This window comes from Micropterus salmoides, unplaced genomic scaffold (assembly GCF_014851395.1).
Source record: "Micropterus salmoides isolate LMB-PRFRI ecotype aquatic unplaced genomic scaffold, ASM1485139v1 Ms_hic_scaffold_1, whole genome shotgun sequence".
NCBI lineage: Eukaryota > Metazoa > Chordata > Actinopteri > Centrarchiformes > Centrarchidae > Micropterus > Micropterus salmoides.
Genome location: NW_024040040.1, coordinates 40,382,679 through 40,403,379, shown reverse-complemented (window position 1 = coordinate 40,403,379; position 20,701 = coordinate 40,382,679). Strand labels below are relative to the sequence as shown.

General features: G+C 43.3%; 1 protein-coding gene across 2 annotated transcripts in view; it reads right to left on the bottom strand.

The window, feature by feature from the left end:
- Positions 1-18,189, bottom strand: part of LOC119909397 (solute carrier organic anion transporter family member 5A1) — a 40,947-nt gene extending 22,758 nt beyond the window's left edge. Inside the window, exons 1-2 of one of the 2 annotated variants that reach the window (XM_038727604.1) lie at positions 18,069-18,189; positions 16,125-17,584 (exon numbers count right to left, since the gene is read on the bottom strand). In XM_038727604.1, coding sequence (XP_038583532.1) covers positions 16,125-17,079 — 955 coding nt within the window. In that variant the 5' untranslated portion in view covers positions 17,080-17,584; positions 18,069-18,189. Of the gene's footprint in view, positions 1-16,124; positions 17,585-17,739; positions 17,891-18,068 lie in introns of those variants that run through there. The other variant, XM_038727611.1, reaches the window with a different exon arrangement.
- Positions 18,190-20,701: the final 2,512 nt, after the last annotated feature.

Here is a 20,701-nt window from a genome sequence, read left to right as displayed (position 1 = left end):
TCTTTTCAGATTAACTTCTTTAAAATTTCAGATATTTCAATAGTGAAATGCCCATCACAATTTTCCACAGCGCCAAATGCTGTCATCAGAATGTTAGTCCAACCACCAGTCAATAAATATTTTATTTATATATATAAAAACAGAGAAAAGCAGCACTTTTGTTCAATAAATGCCTTTAATAGCTGATCAGTAATCAAAGTTCGTTGTTACATTTTCAGTTGAACAACTTACTGTTTAATTGACTATTGATTTCAGCGATGTAGTTCATTCATTACAGATTGTACACCTTGACACCAGATTTTCTTCCACATGTCACACAGCATCACTTACAACTTGTGCAAGAATTGCAAAGAATTCTGGGAAATACTGCACTCTGCTGTGTCCATAGTTGCCTTAGCTGTAAATGGAATTTCAGGCACAATAAAATGCAGTGCCCCCCATCCCACAACCTCTCCCAACCTTCTGTTCTCCTAACCCCTCACCCTTGGAGACACAGCCAGAGCAGCACAGGACGGAGAGAACGCAAAGCAACCGGACCTGATGAGGAAGCACATTGCACCTAATGAAGCAGCTCCCTGGTGGCCAAACTCATTACAACAGATTCATGATTTGATTTAATTACGTGGACAAAATAAAAAAAAAAAAAAAAGGACAGGACTGCCTTGTCAGAACACAGTATGATTAAAAGGTTGAGGATACAACAGGAGAATCATCAGCGTTACACTGCCACATTAACACTTCTGAAAGTGCACATAAACTGAAATGAGCATAATGTGTGTATGCAAGCATGTTTATGTTTACGTGCAGGCCATGTGCAGTATGTCTCATTTGTTTTGGGAATTGTTTCTCTCTTGTGACTTTCCTGCAAAAAAGCCCCCTGAGGTATGAGCATGGCTCTGTAATACCTCTCCGCTCTCTGGCTGGAAACTTAGTTTCAGTGAATTATGCATCGCTCCACCTGGCTATTAGCCTACAAAGCTCAGTCAACCCCCCCCCCCCAAGAGTCGATTAATGTAGCATTATGCATCACACATTACCAATTCACTCTGACCTGGGATAATAATCAATTTCCACCCCTGCTGTATGACAGAAAAAAATCTAAATGAGCTCTCCCGCTTTATTTAATATCATCTACTTTATGTGATACGTCAGCACACACTTCAGAATTCTGATATGACCAGTCCAGCTCAAGGCCTTAAGCTCTTTGGAAAGTGGAGCTGCAGGTGAAAGCTGTATGATCAATGATCTGTGCGGGTGCTGCTGTTAGAATAGAACCAAGGGAGAGGAACAGTGCTCCATGTATCCCTCTGTTATGGGGATCAATCCAGTCATGTGACCTTCCCCAGCCGAGAGACAAGAGGAGGAAAAAGACAATGAAATAGGGGGATGACGGCATTGTAATGGCGACTTGCTGACATAGCAGTGTCTTCTTACAAGTCCTAACCTTACAGTTATACCCAGAGGGCATGCATGGGGACTGTGGCCTCTTTCTCACACACACACACACACAGTAAGGACAGAGGGACAAACTGCATTAACATGCATGAGTTATAAAGACGATACCCATACACAACCAGAATGCAACATTGCATATTTCTCTAAATCCATTTGCTGTGGAAAGCTAGTGTGTTGATCCTATTTTTCATGTTGCATAATGCAGAAACAGGCTGCAGGGGCCCTGTTTTAATCGTGCAATTGCAAAGCAGTAGGTGAACACAACAAATTAAATAACAGCCCAGGACGCTTCTTTAGGAAATCATTTTGTTTCAATAACATGAACTGCTGAAAATGTTTTTTTTTTAAACAAGTTGGAAATAATGGTAATACACTTGATTACGGAGCTCTGGTAATAAAATGTATCACATAAAACAGGCTGTATACTGACCGGCCTGATGTGTGTACAGGTATGTGTGGTTATTCTGTAGCAGCCTGGTGTCATTTGCATGCGAATTAATGACGGTAAGCACAGTGGAGGGCCGTGCATAATGGCACTGCGCCCTGGAGTGGCACTTCTCAATATGGGAGGCTACAGATTTGTCAACATCTGTCTTGCTGCCTTCAGATGGCTGCAGGGATTTAATGAAGTGAAGGAGAAGCTTTTCATACAGCATGTAGCAGCAGTGGATAAACAGATACTGTAAGAATTACTCATTATTTCATAGATAAATGCAGACTGATTTACCAGAGTTCATGCTTTTACCGTATTAAACATTGTTGTTTGATGCAGATTTAAACACTCCACTGGCTGGGGAGAGCTCAATTAACTTAGTTCATTTTTATGTGAAGCTCTTTTAAAGCAAAATAAAGGTCAACAGAATACTAAAGTGCGTGACTTTGGTCGGGTCTGCCGCCACAAAAGTAGGGTCCAAAATGTTACAGCAAGTAATTCCCATCTCATAAGTAAGTGGAAATTCTCATTCATACCTTTAACAGTGTAGTTCTCTTCGCACGATTGTGCATGATTTTGCATTAAGCAACTGAATAATGGAAAAAAAGAGTTCTATATGGGTACTTGCACAAGTTCTTCCTATACAGTCAACAGTCAGTCAAGAGAGGATGTGAGAGGTTAAACAGAAAAAAAGGCCAGACAAAGTTAAAGTAGAGGTAGGTAGTAGAGGTGCTGGAAATGAATGAGAGTGAAATGTGACGCAAAATCACAATTTCCATAAAGTCAGAGAGACTAAATCGACATAAACCCAACTACATTCACTAATTCTCCCAAAGTCAGATATTCATGAACAGAGACACATTATATTGGCATGTTGGAATGAGACGAGTGATTAGATTAGGGTGGGATTGCTAGTGTGGAATGATAATCCAGCCGCTGTCACACAACCTCACACACAAGTAAATCTGAACCTCACCAGTACATATTGTACAATAATAGACACAGATTGACGAAAGCCAGACACTAGCTGTGCAGCTGCATGGCTCCAATATGGTACAAACAGGTCAGGAAGCCATTTTCTGCCATGTGTTAAGCTGGCAGATATTGTCTCTGTGATAATATCATGCTGATTTAGCTTTGCAGTGGCTCCCCGGTTGGTTTAGCGCTACCCATCTGTTTGGGCACCCAAACAGAGAGCACATATAAATATGCCCCTGCATGTGTGCGCATACAATTGCCAGCAAACAGTGTGGACTTGACACACTGCAAAATACAATATCTTTTCTATTCTGGATTCCTTAAAGTGAGAATTGTTTTAAAATAAATGATGACATTTAATTGCATTTTAGGAAGGAAATTATATAGTATATCATTTTTAGGTGTGTGACGATACACTTAGCTCACAAAGCGAGACGACAAACTACTTTGGGTTCACGAGAATAAATAGAATATTTTAGAAAGAAGAAATCTTCAACGATGAAATTTATTAAATTTGTCTTTTATATGACAGAAAGAATGCAAAACAATGCAGGTGCATTTTGAAATGTTGCTTATATATTGTTCACGTCTGTCACTCACTCTGTTGCCGTTTATTGCTTCCACCTGGTACCCAAAATGCTGCCACACAAACAATTTAAAAGAGTCATCTTTCCTGCTAATTTCACACCAAGTCATGCTGATATCGTGAGACAGCTTTTCACCTTGACGAGAAATATCGTCACGTTTTAATACTGTGATGATATTGCATGAGATCTACTAGATTTACCCCTAGTAATTTTGGTTAACCCAGGTCTTTATTCCAGCTAAATTAATCTTAAATTAATTATTCTATATAGTAATTATATTTGATCATCATTTCATTTTCATGTAACATTTAATAATAAAAGTTTTACACAGTGCTGGCGTCCCACGGGGAGAACAGTGGGTGGTAAATGGCTACAGTGAGTATGAAGTTCAGGTCATCAAAGCAGAGTAAGATGCAGGTTGTGGTGGATATTCTAATGGATCAAGTAAAGAACCTTGATCTCAGTGTGTAGTCCGTACAGGCTGGCACAGACCAAGATTCAAGACTTCATTTACTTGAATTGACTTCTCAGAGCCATATAAAAAGCTACATCAAAGCCTTTCTTCCTCAGAAATCAACTTTCAAGCCACCCATCAGGCTTTTGTACCGCTTTAGCCCCAGGCATTACTATTATAAGCTCCTTAAGCAGAGACATGACTGGTCACAAGGGGGGCAAATAACTTGATCAGGATCTAAGATCTGCATTTCCCTTCCTTTATCCCTCCTACTCTATTCTTCTGTATAGAAAAACTGTGACCTTGCCTCTCATCCAGATCCACATCCAGGCGATGTGGTGCATGATTGATGGTGCAGAGGTGAGACACACAATAAGGGCAAGTGAATATCCGATTCACAAATCTAACGTACATGCTGCGCTGGAGTGATAGGAATTCTGTTGTCAGAAATTGTGTCCTCTTTTGTTATAGGACGGGACAGGAGTGCAAACTGGTATACACAGTAATCCATTTTTCATGCCAGCTGCTATACTTTCCATGCAGGGGTTCCCCAAGCTCACTTCGCTAAATCAAATATTTAGAAAATTAGACAAAAGAGAATGGAGGTGATAGCATTGTTTATTGAGCCCGGCCGAGGAGATACAGTCCCAGCATACAATATGTGAACACATCGAATGCCAGCACCAAATCTGAAGGATAGCATCTTTAAGTCCCTTTTACTTTTCTGTCTTCCCCCTAGTGCCTCTACGTTTCCCTATTAGGTCATTTTCAGCTAGCCTTGAACTAGAACAACTAATCTATCTAATGTTTAGACTCCAATGCTACGTCATATTAAGACGATAAGATTCCCAGAGAACACAGAAATCTACTAGCCTGATGCTTGAGCTACTGTCTCTACCCTATCAATCTAACTGTTGTCTCCCTAACAAGGACAGTAACATGAGAGAAATAACTAGAACTGGAAGGTCAGTGAACATTTGTGTGGTCAGCTAATGACTCTAAGCTAGACCCGTCTTACCTTCCCCTGTTCAATCAATTATAACCTTCATCCACTACCACTTCCGTTTCTAGCATGCAAGGCTTTCCTGAGCAGTAAAGCTTCACTGTGCATCAGAGGGGTCACGGATCCTGACCCTTGACAACAAATGACCACTTTGTGCTGATTCTGATGCTAGCCTAAGGCTTCTGGACCTGCAGAGACAGCATAAGACCGCAAATCTGCTGCTGATGCCTACCAGAAACCACTCTGGGGGCTGAAGGCTGGGGGAGTACGGCTGAATGCAAAGAAATCTAAATGGCAAAGTCGGAAAGTCAACTGGGAACATGGTGATGGAAGGAGAACCCGGCCAGTGATGCATAGCAAAGCAATCCTCGGATGCTTACTCTTGTACTCTATGCTGCATTAAAACATGTGACTGGGCCTCTAAATCCATCACTGTCCGATGGACAAACGCTCTTCTTTGGGACAAAAGATTTAAAGTCTGAGTTTAGAAAACGCTTTTGGAGTCAAATTTGATCTATTTAATCCTTTTAAAAACAATTGTGATGTACGTTGAATCAAACAGTGTTTTTGTTGGTGATTTATGTGTCCCAATTGTTGTACATTTTTGCATTCCATTTTATTTGGTATTTTTGTGAATGCTCTGCACAAAGCAGTCCGACTTTTTTGTAAGTCAAGTGTTTGTTGGAAAGGAGGAGAAAAGTTCTCATCATCTTTGCCAGCGTTACAAAGCATTATTTATTAGACAGTTGGAAATCTATTTCACTCTTTCTTCCTCACAATCTCCCCTTGTGACAAGCCAATCAAACCAACAACAGTTCTCTTTAAGTAGCTTAGTGATGGACTGTCATTCAAAGGCACAACATAAGAGAAATGTGCTAATTCCTTTGTGCCTCATCCCTTTCATATTACTTCACTTTCTAATATTCCTCAGATATATACACTGCTCAAAAAAAAAAAAGGGGGAACACTAAAACAACACATCCTAGATCTGAATGAATGAAATTATCTCATTAAATACTCCTTTCTTTACATAGTTGAATTGAACAAAATCACACAAAAATTATCTATGGAAATCGAATTTATCAACCCATGGAGGTCTGGATTTGGAGTCACACTCAAAATCAATGTGGAAAACCACACTACAGGCCGATCCAACTTTGATGTAATGTCCTTAAAACAAGTCAAAATGAGGCTCAGTAGTGTGTGTGGCCTCCACGTGCCTGTATGACCTCCCTACAACTGGGCATGCTCCTGATGAGGTGGCGGATGGTCTCCTGAGGGATCTCCTCCCAGACCTGGACTAAAGCATCCGCCAACTCCTGGACAGTCTGTGGTGCAACATGGCGTTGGTGGATGGAGCGAGACATGATGTCCCAGATGTGCTCAATTGGATTCAGGTCTGGGGAACGGGCGGGCCAGTCCATAGCATCAATGCCTTCTTCTTGCAGGAACTTCTGACACACTCCAGCCACATGAGGTCTTGCATTAGGAGGAACCCAGGGCCAACCACACCAGCATATGGTCTCACAAGGGGTCTGAGGATCTCATCTCGGTACCTAATGGCAGTCAGGCTACCTCTGGCGAGCCCATGGAGGGCTGTGCGGCCCCCCAAAGAAATGCCACCCCACACCATTACTGACCCACCGCCAAACCGGTCATGCTGGAGGATGTTGCAGGCAGCAGAACGTTCTCCACGGCATCTCCAGACTCTGTCACGTCTGTCACATGTGCTCAGTGTGAACCTGCTTTCATCTGTGAAGAGCACAGGGCGCCAGTGGTGAATTTGCCAATCTTGGTGTTCTCTGGCAAATGCCAAACTTCCTGCACGGTGTTGGGCTGTAAGCACAACCCCCACCTGTGGACGTCGGACCCTCATACCACCCTCATGGAGTCTGTTTCTGACCGTTTGAGCAGACACATGCACATTTGTGGCCCGCTGAAGGTCATTTTGCAGGGCTCTGGCAGTGCTCCTCCTGCCACTCCTTGCACAAAGGCGGAGGTAGCGGTCCTGCTGCTGGGTTGTTGCCCTCCTACGGCCTCCTCCACGTCTCGTGATGTACTGGCCTGTCTCCTGGTAGCGCCTCCATGCTCTGGACACTACGCTGACAGCCACAGCAAACCTTTTGATGTGCCATCCTGGATGAGCTGCACTACCTGAGCCACTTGAGTGGATTGTAGACTCCATCTCATGCTGCCACTAGAGTGAAAGCACCGCCAGCATTCAGAAGTGAACAAAACATCAGCCAGGAAGCATAGGAACTGAGAAGTGGTCTGTGGTCACCACCTGCAGAACCACTCCTTTATTGGGGGTGTCTTGCTAATTGCCTATAATTTCCACCTGTTGTCTATTCCATTTGCAAAACAGCATGTGAAATTGATTGTCAATCAGTGTTGCTTCCTAAGTGGACAGTTTGATTTCACAGGAGTGATTGAATTGGAGTTACATTGTGTTGTTCAAGTGTTCCCTTTATTTTTTTGAGCAGCGTATTTCACACACTGCCACATTTAGTCAATCCTTCTGCTCTCCACTTAATTGTCTAATCCATCATCTTTAGTTGATTTTCCTCCTAAACCATCTATTTTTTTTGAATTTTAACCTATTCCTTTTTAAAAATATGAGCAGATTCTCCATTTGTATGTTATCTAACGAACTACTTATAATTGATGGTTGATAAGGGCAGTTTCAAGCGTTTTCTGGCAATGAAAGCTCCTATTTAAACATTGGGGGGGAAATGGATCTGTCAGTACGTAGCTTGCAAACATACAGAACATGAATCATGCCATACTTGCTTCATTATCAATCTCTGATGAAAACGGTGCGTCATCCTGCCATTTGGAGGGGATTCTCTCTCTCAGCGTCAATCCCACCAAGTCTGTGTGTTTGTCTATGCATAGATAATGTTCCAACATTTGAGAGGGTGGCAGATAATCTTTCAACTGATGAGTGGCCATCAATGGGGCATCTGGGCTAGGGGGTATAACCACATTATACATAAGGACCTAGTGTGTGCGTGTATCCATTGGAGTAGGGGCTTAGGTGTTTATTAGCCACAAGCTTGCACCTGCAGCTTTTCAGCCTCTGTCACTAACAGACATGGCACAGCAATCTGGTCCATAGAACTAAAGCAGCACCCCCCCGGCCCCATCCCAGCCGGTGCCAAGAATGTGGCCGATTCATCAGCACATCCTCCTCCTTCCAATTCCTGCAGCAGCTATTCGTCAAGAGGAAAACAAACAAGAAGTCTACTGAGCTCACTCGAAAGACGTGGTGAAAGTACACAAAGAGCCATTTCTAATAGTGTTCACTGGCTCATGCCTTGCCCTTAAGAAAATACAATATATCTGAGATTAACCAGGATATCAGGATGTATTTACTGCTGCTCTTTATGCCTGCAAGGGTGTTCTGCAAATCTGTTTTCCTTTGTGAGCCCCATTTCCTTGGAAAAGAGAATGGGTGTAAAAAGGCTAAATGAATGTATAAATAGCCGAGCTTATGTGATCTTAACCATGAATCTGGGATACTATTATACTAAAATTACTGTTCATGAGAATATTTACTGTGGCAGAACACACAGCAGATGGATTGACTAAATGCCACGGCCCTGCTTTCATTCACACCCTTTGGTGTTAATGCAGGTAAAAAACAAACTCAGTACACTGTGCTGCGGCAGAAGTGCCTCCTACACAATGTGACAGGAGTGTATGAAGCCTGTCTTGACGTTGATGGGTCAGACTTCCCTGCAGTCTCTTTACACAGGCACAGATGTCTATATACCACTGCATGCTTGCAGGAAAACCAAGTGTATTGTCTGCACCATAAAACTCCGCCTCCTACAAACACTTACGCTTGCTCCCAACAACCCCCAAAGCCCCAAACCTCACCCACCCCCAACTGCAGGTGCGCAGAAACACACACACACACACACACACACACATATATGTTCGTAGAACCCTTTTCCCCCGTGCAAGCACCCTGCCAGCTGCTCTCTCACCATCTTAAATGTTTAACATATAGCTACAGGAACAAAAACCTGAAGAAAAAATATAGCATTAAAGCAGCAGGCTTTGGAAAATTATTATAAAGTACCTGTAACCGGCTATTTAAATAATAAACAGTTAGCATTCCACAACGATGAGCAACTTAGTCAGCTAACATCAGTGAACCAAAACACTGTCTCTCCAATGAGCTGTATCACAGTTCCATGTTAGCCTGTTAGCCTATTAGCCTGCGTTATATAATGCACAACCAGCTTAACGCTACATTTAGTGGCATAACAGAGCCTGGCAGAGCCGCTAAGACAGAAAAATGAATGTGCAGAGCGCCCCGGTCTGTACGCCGGTCAGGCTACATTTTTGGTCTTGGCGCATTATTTTTCAGCACATCTGTATGTGTCTGACCGTGTGTGCGTGTGGAGCAGCGATCCCACAGGGTGAGGTCAGAAAACGTTTAGTGCCATCCATCTCCCCTCAGAGTGGGCTCCTGTCCCTCCAGGACGCTCAACACAGATGGGTCTTCTATGTGCAGCCAACACAGCAGAAAAAACAGTCGAAGGTCAGAAGGGGAGGAAGGCCAATTTAAGAAGAAAAAGTCCACATAAAAAGGACACACAGTGTGTAAATATGTTGACGCATGTTATAAAAGAATGTTATTCTACTGAGCAAAACTGTTTGGATGTCCACATGGAGATCAGTATTTGTTGACACTATCATCATATTTGTGAACCATAGCACTAAAACCACAGCTTTTGTGTGCTCCACGTGTTCTTACACTTACGTAAATGCCATTACCACTTCTCCCTTAAGCAGCCCTCCCCGTCCCTCATCCTCCAACTTTGCAGCACAAGGGTCAAGGAGAACAATAGCCAGTCTCCTGCTTTGAGGGCATAAGAGTAGAGGAATATTTTTTCATCTCTGTAGAAAAACACTCCTAACAGCACCCTAAAGGCTGAATTCACTTAGATGACAGAGAGATTAGGGAGAGATGGGATATTCAGCTTGACGTGGACATATAGGCTCTCCCTGTTCATGTAACTAGTTCAGCGATTTGACGCAGGTCAGATATATCGAATCCCAAAGTCAGACTTTCTGACTTTTTGGGAATCTGGTGCTCGTTAGCAAAAGTACACTCTGTGCTGATAGCCATCACAACACATACTGTACCCCTGGCAACAGATAAACATCTGGTAATTATTGACAACAACTTATTTCCTCTCTGGACACAGGCATTTTGCTTTTCACAATTCTGATTAGCTTCATCAGAAAGAATACACAGAGTGGCTGCAGGTTTTTAAGTGCTTTCAGTCAGCAGAGATAAAAAGGCAAAGGACATCTAAAGTGAAGTGGCCTCTTGTTTTTTTTTGTTACTAGCCATAAAACACTTTCAGAGGAGATAGAAGTATTAAAGCCATCCATCTATCAGTTCTCTTCCGCTTATGCAAAGGCAGGCCGGAATGGCAGCAGGCTAAGCAGGGCATTCAAGACGTCCTCCCTCTGCCCAGCAACGTTTTCCAGCTCCTCCTGGGGGATACTGAGGCGTTCCTAGGCCAGATAAGATATATACTCCTTCTAGCAAGTTCTGGGCCTACCCCAGGGTCTCCTCCCAGTTGGACGTTCTTAGAAAACCTCCAAAGGGAGGCGCCTGGGAAGCATCCTAATCAGATGCCCGAAACACGTCAGCTGGCTCACTTGATGAGGAGGAAGGCGCAGCGGTTCTACTCCGAGCTCCTTTTGGATGTCCAAAGCTCCTTTCCCTATCTTTAAGGGTGAGGCCAGCCACTCTACAGAGGAAACTCATTTCGGCCGCTTGCATCGGCGATCTAATTCTTTCGGTCATTAGCTCATGACTATAGGTGATGACTGGAACGTAGATCGACTTGTAAATCAAAAGCTTCGCCTTCTGCTACAGCTCCCTCTTCAACATGTTAGGTTACGTAAAACTTTATCATCCCTGAATGTAAGTTTGGCTTGGGCAAAATGCATTGTTGCTTCAGTCACAACTTCACATATCACAAAACGCATCGCAATACATCAAGGTACTACAACTGCATTACTGCTGACATACGTCACAAAGATTTGTTATCAATTATATGTGAATCGGATTCTTTTTTAATGAGGCACTGTCATTTGTCCAGATAGAGGATGTTCAGTATATAACCTCTCAAGATGTTCACTAATTAGGATTCATGGCTTTGGTGTCTGCAGTCCTGAGCTTTTTGAAGCCATAAAGTGAATCTGTCTGAAAATCTAAATCACATTTTATTATCCAAGTCCATTTCTAATGTGTAAACGTACGAGAAAAACTTACAAGTAGTAACAATCCCTTACAGTGTTTCAGTGCGGGGACAATTAAACCACTTCAAAGCCGTTTTGTGGCATTATTTAATTTCAAGCCGAGCAAACAAGAGCCTGGGATCAAGGAGGATTTGGCGGAACAACATGGACCAGAGAGCCAGCAAGAACAAAGAAAAAAATGTCCATTTCTTTCCCGCATAGCTGAAAACAAAAGGTTTCTCAGCGTTCCTGCTATCGCAAAAAAACTCTTGTGGCATTTCCCCAGGAACCTTCCCACACTGTCAAAATAACCCGGCCACAAGACTGAAAATGGCCAGAAGTCATCGGTCAATGAGGTTGAGTGACGACTATACTACAGTTGTTGAAAAACAGACTCCCATACTTGCCTGAAATTTCTCTGCCTTATTCCATCACTCCTACTCTTTCTGCAGACTGATTGGAATAGTAAAATTGGCTGTGAGGAGTGCAGGTTGGTGGAGAGATAAACAACAGTAAAAGATTTTCCAGCATCAGCGGCAGAGGATCAGCCTCACAGGGGTCAGCGGTTCACAGGGGAGTTGTAGTAGTAGCAGTCAGAGCTGGCAGCCCTGCAGTCTGCAGCTAAAAAGGTCGCCTAATGCTGAGTAACCCTGAGGGCCTGTGTGGCCAACAGGACTGAGTGGATGGAGAGGGGGCAGAGGTGTGTGTGTGTGTGTGTGTGTGTGTGTGTGTGTGTGTGTGTGTGTGTGTGTGTGTGTGTGTGTGTCTCAACCTCTGACAGGACCAAACGTGTACACTAACCAATCCTGAAATGTGATCTGTCAGCCTGGCGGGGCAGAGAGCGGCGGGGAGAAGGCAGGTTCTCTGGGGGACTTGTGTGTTTACGTCTGTGTGTGCGCACAATCTGCATTTGCTCTGGCTGCTAACAGAACAGGACACATACAATTTAATGAAAGTGACTGAGAGTGCACAGAGAGGGACATGCTGGGGGCTGTGACAGATAATCCTGAGTCACAAAAAAACAAAAGCACAGTGAGGTGTGATTGTAAAACCGACTGTTTGTTCCTGTTTTTTCCTTTCTGATCTGGTGGGGACACACATAACACACCTCTGGAGAGAGACTGAGAGCAACTGTTCTTTCTATATTTGTCGGGGAGAGAGAGCAGAGTACACACCCCTTGTGCTTACACGAACATGAGTGTATGTATTGGAGAGTGCAGACAAGACTGGTGTTCAAGCTGTCCCTTGCGGGTGTTAAAGCTCCTCTATTCCTAAACTGTGCACCACCTCTCCTCCTCCTCCTCCACCTCTTCAGTAAATAAACAGCCCTCTACAGTGCCACTGTCTCAAGCTGGGGCTACGTGATGTGCCCTCGGTTTTTTATGAGTATCTAACAAGACATGAATAATACACAAGCACAAACAACACACACACCAGCATGTCAGTTTCAGAGTCATCTGCACTGCAAACTATGTCATGCAGAGGCAGCGGGACTCTCTCTGCCAGAGGGAATCAATTAACCTTATCCTGCATGTAGAAAGGGTGGCTACATGCATATTTGTATGCAAAGAGGCTGCAAAGTCTAGACAATAAAAAAAGGTTATAAAAGAACAGTGCATAAAGAAAGGGATAAATTTACTTTAGGTAAATCTTTGCTGCAAGGTGAGATTATACACCTCCTGTGGACGGTAATGTGGAACATGCAGACAGCACTCTAAGCAGAGCTGACCTCTCCATTCATCCCCCATCAATAACAGCTTTTCAGCATCATTAGCTTGTAAATCACAGAAGTAATCAATGCAAAAAAAGAACAGAAAAAAACCCCACTCCTGCTCATAACCGGAGGTCATAGCCACTCTCCAAAGCTTGAAATGAACCAACAATTCAATGAGGAGATTTTTGATTCCCGATTGTGAGATGGTGACAGATTGCTAAGAGATTGGAGACGTTCGGAAACAGCAGAGACAAAAAAAAGAGAACAACTAAAGCTGGGCAGTTTTTCCAGGTAAATTCGCATCCAGTTGTACCTTTACAATGTATGAGTTGCTTAGCTTAAGAACAGAAACCTTGTCCAATGCAACGAGCCACCTTCACACAAGACGGAGCGGCTACTCAAAGAAGAGCGCAGACAAAACGTTCACCACAGTAACGCCAAGAATGGTATGTTGTAAATCTGTTGGAGCAGAAAGAGAAAAGACTCGGGGAAAATGAGCAGGAATGTGCACATGGTGGCTACTTCCACACTCAAGCAACTTATTCTTGTCTTTATTGTCTCTAGAGGAAAACTATAAAACCACAAAATCTAAAAAGCGAAGCTATATTAGCTATACCCTAATTTCCCCACTTTCACATACAAAGTAGAGTAGAGAGGTAAAGTTCAGATGCTGTGCCCATTACATTACCATAGTGACATGGGGCCGGAGCTGGGAAATGGGGTGACAGGTCAGAGGGAATGCCCTACTGTGTATGCATGCATATACAACATCCTGACAAAAAGACACACACTCTCTTTCTCTCCCTCCAAGGGCGCCAGAAGTACCCCTCAGTGTAAACCCCATTGTCCTACAAAAGCGAGCAACTCCTCCCCTCTGAGCCAGTGTAAATTGAGATGGGGTTTACATTAATGAGTTTTGAAGTTGGGGGGGCACCAAAGTGTGGGGGAAGGCTCCTCGAGATATGGGTAGCCTATATCACCACAAAATTAAGTTGGGATAATATAGAAATGGCTGTTTGGATTTCTGGGTGAACTGGTTTATATTAGTACTCAATTTTCTTTCCTGCGGGGAGGAAGGCGGAGGTTAGAAAACTAACATTTCGATGTTAATTCTTGCACTTGCCCAACAATATGATTTTTTCCTGAGCTTTGAAAATGTAACATAAAAAAGGTGGATTCTTTTCAAGCCCCCGCTGCTTGGACTTCTTCACCTGTGACTGATTGACTCACTAAATACTACCACATGCCTCAGAGAATGACACAGATAAAAATGTATTCTAAACACCTAGATAATAAAATTCAAGCCCAGTTACCATGGTTATTGTGAGTATCTGGAATGCAAATCAAGGACATTTTCCTCACTTATCTGCTCCCTCTGACATGTCTGTGTTTCCCAAACAATGCTTTGCTGGAATGAAACAGATTATCCCTCTGCGAGTCCTCTGAGAAAAAAAAAAAAAAAAAAAATTCCATCAAGGTCACTGGAGCCAAGTGCTGCCTCTGATGGATATCTTGTACAACGAAGGGGAAGTCTTGACTGTGATGACTCAATGAGCCTTTATGAGCCCTGGCGCATTTGCACTGGAGTGCCTCACCAAGGTGAGGGCACAGAAAGTCTTGAGTTTGAGGTTGCTTCCCCCCTTGTTTTTATAGCTGGTTCAATAGCTATGCTGCATTGGCTCCCTGTAACGCAGGGATCTGATCAATACTGGGTCTCGAGGGCAGCGGAGCAGGCAGCGAAAGGACTTGACAGCGAATGTGCTCCATAGGCTGTAATGTTTGATCAGGGGAGCGCTGTGGCTAACGCTGTGCAACCATCTCGGCGATGTTTTTCGTCCAACTGAGCGCATGCATTCATTACACCTGCATACGACTCACACACTGAAACAGTAAGTCAATCACTTGGTTAGCAGGTCAACCAAAAGATAAATCGGCAATACTTCCAATCAATTAATCATTCGTTTATCAAGTGCACACATTCAGTGGTTTCCGCTTCTGAAATGTGAGGGTTACGTCACTGCTAAGTGAACAGTTTGGGGTTTTGAACTGTTAGTTGGCTGTGTGAACCTGTGGTAGCCATTTTCCACTATTTTCTGACTGTTTTATAGTGTAAACAAGATGATGAATAATCAAAAACATAATCACTAGATTAACTGCTGATGAAAATATTTATTGGTTGCAGCCCTACACACAGGTCAGTGACCATCTGTGTAAGACACTGTACCAGCAGAGGAGCCCCATGTCCCAATAACCTAACTACAGTGTGCAGACAGACAGGAGGATTACTTCAGCGGTCGTGAACTCCTCTAAGCTATGTAGAGTATGTGGTGTGTATGTACAGGCAATCATTCTGAGCAAATTAATTAAGGCCAGCAAAGCCCCATCATACCAGATGAATTACGGGATGCCTGTGTAGAAATGTACGGATGATTTGGCAAAGAATACAACAGCTAATCTGCTAACACTCAAACACAACAGAAACTTATCGTTTCTGGCTAAACATGAGAGCATGTTGCTTTACTGTGTAGTGCCGCTAGCTTTCTGTGCGCACAGACACACGCGCCTGAGGACACAGCCGTATTGTTGTGCATGCGCGTGCAAACACACACACACACACACACACACACACACACACACACACACAGACAGTATGAGACCATTAATCATAAGCAACCCAGTTCTGCTTCTCACCTCACACTCCTCTCATGCGATTCTGGCCCAAGGTTAACTTTGCAGTCTCTGTATTTACCCCAGTGTGGTGCAGAGGTTGCATGCCATGGAGATTAAATCAAAAGGACAGAGGGCTGGCGGGGTAATGAGTGCATTGTTGAAATCTTTGGGTATACACACATACACATACCCTCTAGCAAGACCAAACCTGTAAGAATCCAACTTCTAAATCTGTCAAAATGCAAAAATCTAATCCATTTATAATGGAAATGAAATCAGCCGAGTTACCTGACACTAATTATGTCCTAACACAGTCACACACCAGAGCTGCACAGTTAGTGAAGCTGCTCAACTCTAAAAAAGGAGCCTGTCTTCCGTGTTTATTCAAATTAATTCAGCATGTCTGGATTGTGTAAAACCACCTTACTGTTTTTGTGATGCAACATGATTCCTGCACTTTTTTTATAAATGTTAGTCATGACAGAGTCTGACTAGAGTGCTTACATGCGCCATTAATCTAGCCTCCTGTTCCAACTTCTAGGGGATCCAGATTGTCTTACCTAGATAGAGAGATGCATTTTCTTTCTTCACATTGTCATCCAGGTAGGTGGGGCCCAGGGTGTAGATTGGCGTGGAACCCATGCCCACAAGTATCTGGGCACAGATGAACAGAGTCACATACAGGTTGTGCTCATTTCCCTCCTGGTCGCGTGGGCATGATGCCACATCGTGCAATTCACGCCCGCTGTTGTTGCCACTCTGACAGAGACCTTCGTGGCCCGCTGAGGAGTTCATCTCCTGGATCTGGTAGGGTGGCGAGATGAAGTGGGGCAGGGAAAACAATGCTGCCCCAACAGCAATGACCACACCACCCACAGCCAGCCAGCGTGGCCTTTGACCCCTGCCTCCAAAGTAGGAGATGAAAACCACCACCAGCAAGCTGCCAATGTCGAAGCAGCTGACCAGCAGGCCGGACTCAGAGCTGCGCAGACTGTAACGCTTCTCAATGGTGGTGATGACACTGCTCAGGTAGCCCGAAACCATCAGGGACTGGATGAAGGTCAGGTAGCACATGCAGAACAGGAAGCAGCGGGAGTCACTGAGGATGACCCGCACATACTTCCTGGCTGGGATGCGGATAAGGCGTGTTAGAGAGAAACCAAGTTTTTTGCCCCCGGAGGCGACAGCCCTGTGGCCCTCCACAGGTAAAGAGCTGCTGAGCCCCACCATGCTGGAGAAAGAGGGGGAGAAATCTGTCCTGGAGGAGGGGGACTCCGCCTGGCTGGAGTCTGGGGTTTTTGACTGTAGCTCGCTGCTCTCCCGCACGGCCACACAGGTAATGGTTGTGTTGACCAGCCGAGGCTCTGCCGCCATGCGATCCGGCTGACACGGTCCATTCAGGATGGGTAAGCTTTTGGACTTGAAGCAGTTTTCTGGGTCCGTGTACTGATCCTGGAGCTCGTGGATCTCCAGAGACAGGTCGCTCCCTGTTTCTTCATTGTCCGATGAAGTCATGGCGCAGCTGGAGATGCAGCTTCCGTTTGCAGACTCCTGGCTGTGCTGACAAGTCAGTCAGTATCTAATGCCACATGAGGACAGAGCTGGGAGCTGGAGAAAAGACTCTGCCCTGCCAGTTGCACTGGGGCGGACTGAACCCCTCCAGTTATGAGTATATTTTATTCCATCCTCTCAAAACACAACATTAGTGCCAAAATATTCTTACAAGCCACTGCACAATAGTGGTAGGGGTATCTTGACTGAATACAGAATAACATCACCTTCCTTAGCTTGACACTTTAGAATATTGTCTAAGGAGTGATACATTAAATAGCTTATAAGATTCTTAAATAAAAAAAAAAACAACAAAAAAACATGAAACCAATAATAAAAAGGTGCTGTCTTTGCAGTGTTCCCCTAATTTAGGACCTCAAGTTGATGTTGATTTTATGGCTCTTTGTTAGATAGCAACCTTGATTCATAAGGGTTTTTTGTTTCCTTTGTCCCATAGCTGTGCAGCATCCTAGGGGGAAAAAAACACAACAGAAAATTAAAACATTAGCAAATATCAAAAATAGTTGCTGCTTCCAAAGTGGACACGTTTATATAGCTGGAAAATCTAACCCTTTCGACTTATAGCATTCTGGTAGTATGTCCACCCTGGACTGAACTGCTCACCTGATATCGCTGAATTACTAAACACAGTGAAATATCCCACCAAAAGTAACACACGAAACAGTCGCATAGCTGTCAAACTGTCGCAGCGGGTAAGGCTAAATTACACCCAGCTATCCTTTGTCAAAACGAGGAATATACCTAGAGAACAAAAGACCACGCTGTCCAGCAAACGTCTCAGGCATGACTTTGAAAAGAAATAAAAACCCAGATTCAACGCGAGACATTTCTGAAATTAAGCAACAAGCCTCGTCCTCGACTGTAACGGCGACAGATATTACTTGACATAACTTCCAGGAAAGGCTCAAGGTAGAGAAGGCTGTAACACTCACACAGGACAGCGGGAGGTAGCCTGTTGTTCTCCACGGAGCGGCCACTGAGTGAATGAAATCTGTTTGGATGGCTGCTGCTGCTGCTGCTGCTGCTGGTGGGCAAAATTTTAGCTTCAATGACTGTCGGGAAATGGTATAATTCGGAGTTCGGAGCAAAATTAGAGCGAGGAAAAACCCTGAATGTGTCTTATTTTGATCACATCAGCTCAAAAGATTATAGGGAAAAAAGACTGAGAGTGGTATCTGAGATGAAAAGACAACATCGTTTTGTAGATAAGTTTATTCAGCAATGATATTACAGATGAAGACTACCAATAGGCTACAGTATTAATGTGATTGTTAAATGTAAAAACCCTCACCAAGAAACATATGTGGGCTATTGTTTCTTCTTTGTCTGTATCTGCAGCAAATATACGACTGTCTTATTTACAACTTTCATAGATAAATATAAATAGATAAAACCTAACGAGGAGAAGGCAACCTGAACGCGTCAAATCGTGGGGGCGAACTGTTTTCCTCGTTAGCCACACTGGGACTTGTAGTTTCTTTCCTAAGTCTAACGTGCATTCAGCTCTGTATCTGCTTGCATGTAAAACTGGGGTGAGTAACATCAGCTGTCTAAGACATAAACCATGCCGAATACTACTGGAAATGCAAATAGATTCACATTTTCATTCAGTTAGTTTCAATTACACTAACTGTAGGACGTCATAGACCAGCATGCTTGTCGGCACATATGGTGGCTTGTTTAGTACACCACGTGATCTGGACAGCTGGGACCCTTGCTGACCTAGCAGTGGTTGACTGGTCACAGGCTCATATGTACAATGGGCTCTGTGCCTGGCAGTCTATTAGATGCAATAAATTGTAAACAAATATGTCTACTGACGGCAGTTTATTTCTGCAGAGAACATAACCACTCAGTCATTGATGAAAAGTACTTCAACCCATACAATGAAGACAGCACTGAAATAACTTCCATTTGACTTGTTTTTTTCTTTCTGAAAGGTAGATTTTCACTGAATGGAGATTAAATGAAAACATCTGGGCTGACAGAGAATAAGATGTACTTTTTTGTAGAGAGAGCTGACTCCCTCCTTGCTGTCAAAGGGACGGATGACTTTCCCCCAAGGTCATTAATTCATTTCCTGGACTAGGTAGGCTGGGTGATCAATCCCCTGCCTCCTCCTCCGCGCCTCATTCTGATGCTCTCTGATTCCCCTTTGGAGGAGCAGCATTTGAGCGAAGCCTGAATGTCAAATCTCTGCTTCACTACCCAAAATTGGTAGGTGTGGTGGAAGCAAATGTCTAAAGTTTAGTCTAATATTTTTGTCTCCTGACATTAAAAACACTTTTTTTTAGCACTCTGTCTCTGACTATCAGCACGCAGCAAGCTAATCAATACCACAAACCAGCATGAATTCACAACAGCAGAAAGGGTGAGAGGGATTATTTAGAAGATAGTGGCACTGCATTATTGTGGCAGCTCTATTGTAGCACCTTTGCAAGTATAGCTACAGTAAATCTATTATAACCTTTACCTACAGTATACTGCTAATGCAACATATATGTTGTAATTGCTATTTAAACCCCCTATTAAAGATTTCACAGTATTTAAAGTATTTTTATTCATAGAACAGCTCTGCAAATCACAATGATCCAAATGATTTGTTCTTATTGGTAAGAGCATGTTATTACAACCAAAGTCATTTATGAGTTATCACTTAGCATAAAAGGCAAAAAGCAACACATATATAGTGCAGTTTTTCTTGGGTCTTTCTCATTTTTTGGGCGGGCTATTTACTGGCTGACAACAGACACTTCAGTGAGTGAAGTATAGCTTATTTTGTACAGATCTCCTTTTCATAACTTAATTTGTGCGCTTCATCCATATTATATTTAAGGAATTCTTGATGCAAAGGTGTGGGTTTGCACCAGGTCACCAAATGGAAAGCGGAGTGGATAGTGATTCAGAGACCTGTCTTTCAAGTCCAACACAATACTGTAATACTCTAATTATTTGTGATCCAAAAGGAGAAGTAGAAGAAATAATACACAATATATTCATTTTGCCAGACAAATGCCATTGATTTAGAGAAGATAGAGATGTTACACTGTTAGTCCAGGGGCATTTACTTAACCATGACCTTTCTTAAAACAGATAGAGTGTGACTAGAGATTTTGATGACAGCAGCAGCCTTTTCCATAGAATAATATGTCTGTGCCTGTCTGTGAAGAATTTGGCTTTAATGCCCCGCAGCAGCAGAGGAACAGAGAGTGTCTGTTTTTTGGTGCAGAAAAATAAACAGAAAACTTCCCATGTGAACGAATGAACCAGTACAATAGAGACTGAACAAGCATGCCTGCATTGAAAAAAAGGGTGGGTGGGTGAGTGGGGTGTCGCTACAAACCTTTCCTTTATATATAAATATTTCCCACAATCATTGCCAGCAGTTATTGCTGTATTGCATTTCTCATATACTCAGCAATAAAATGCACAGCCTCTTATTAGGACAATGGTAAAAACTGTTTATCGCTCACAGGGGGTCAGAAATCAAAACCTACTTAAAATATCGATATTTGTAGGCAATGTTCAGACCAGTGTCGAGCAGAAATGGATTATTCCCAGTTAA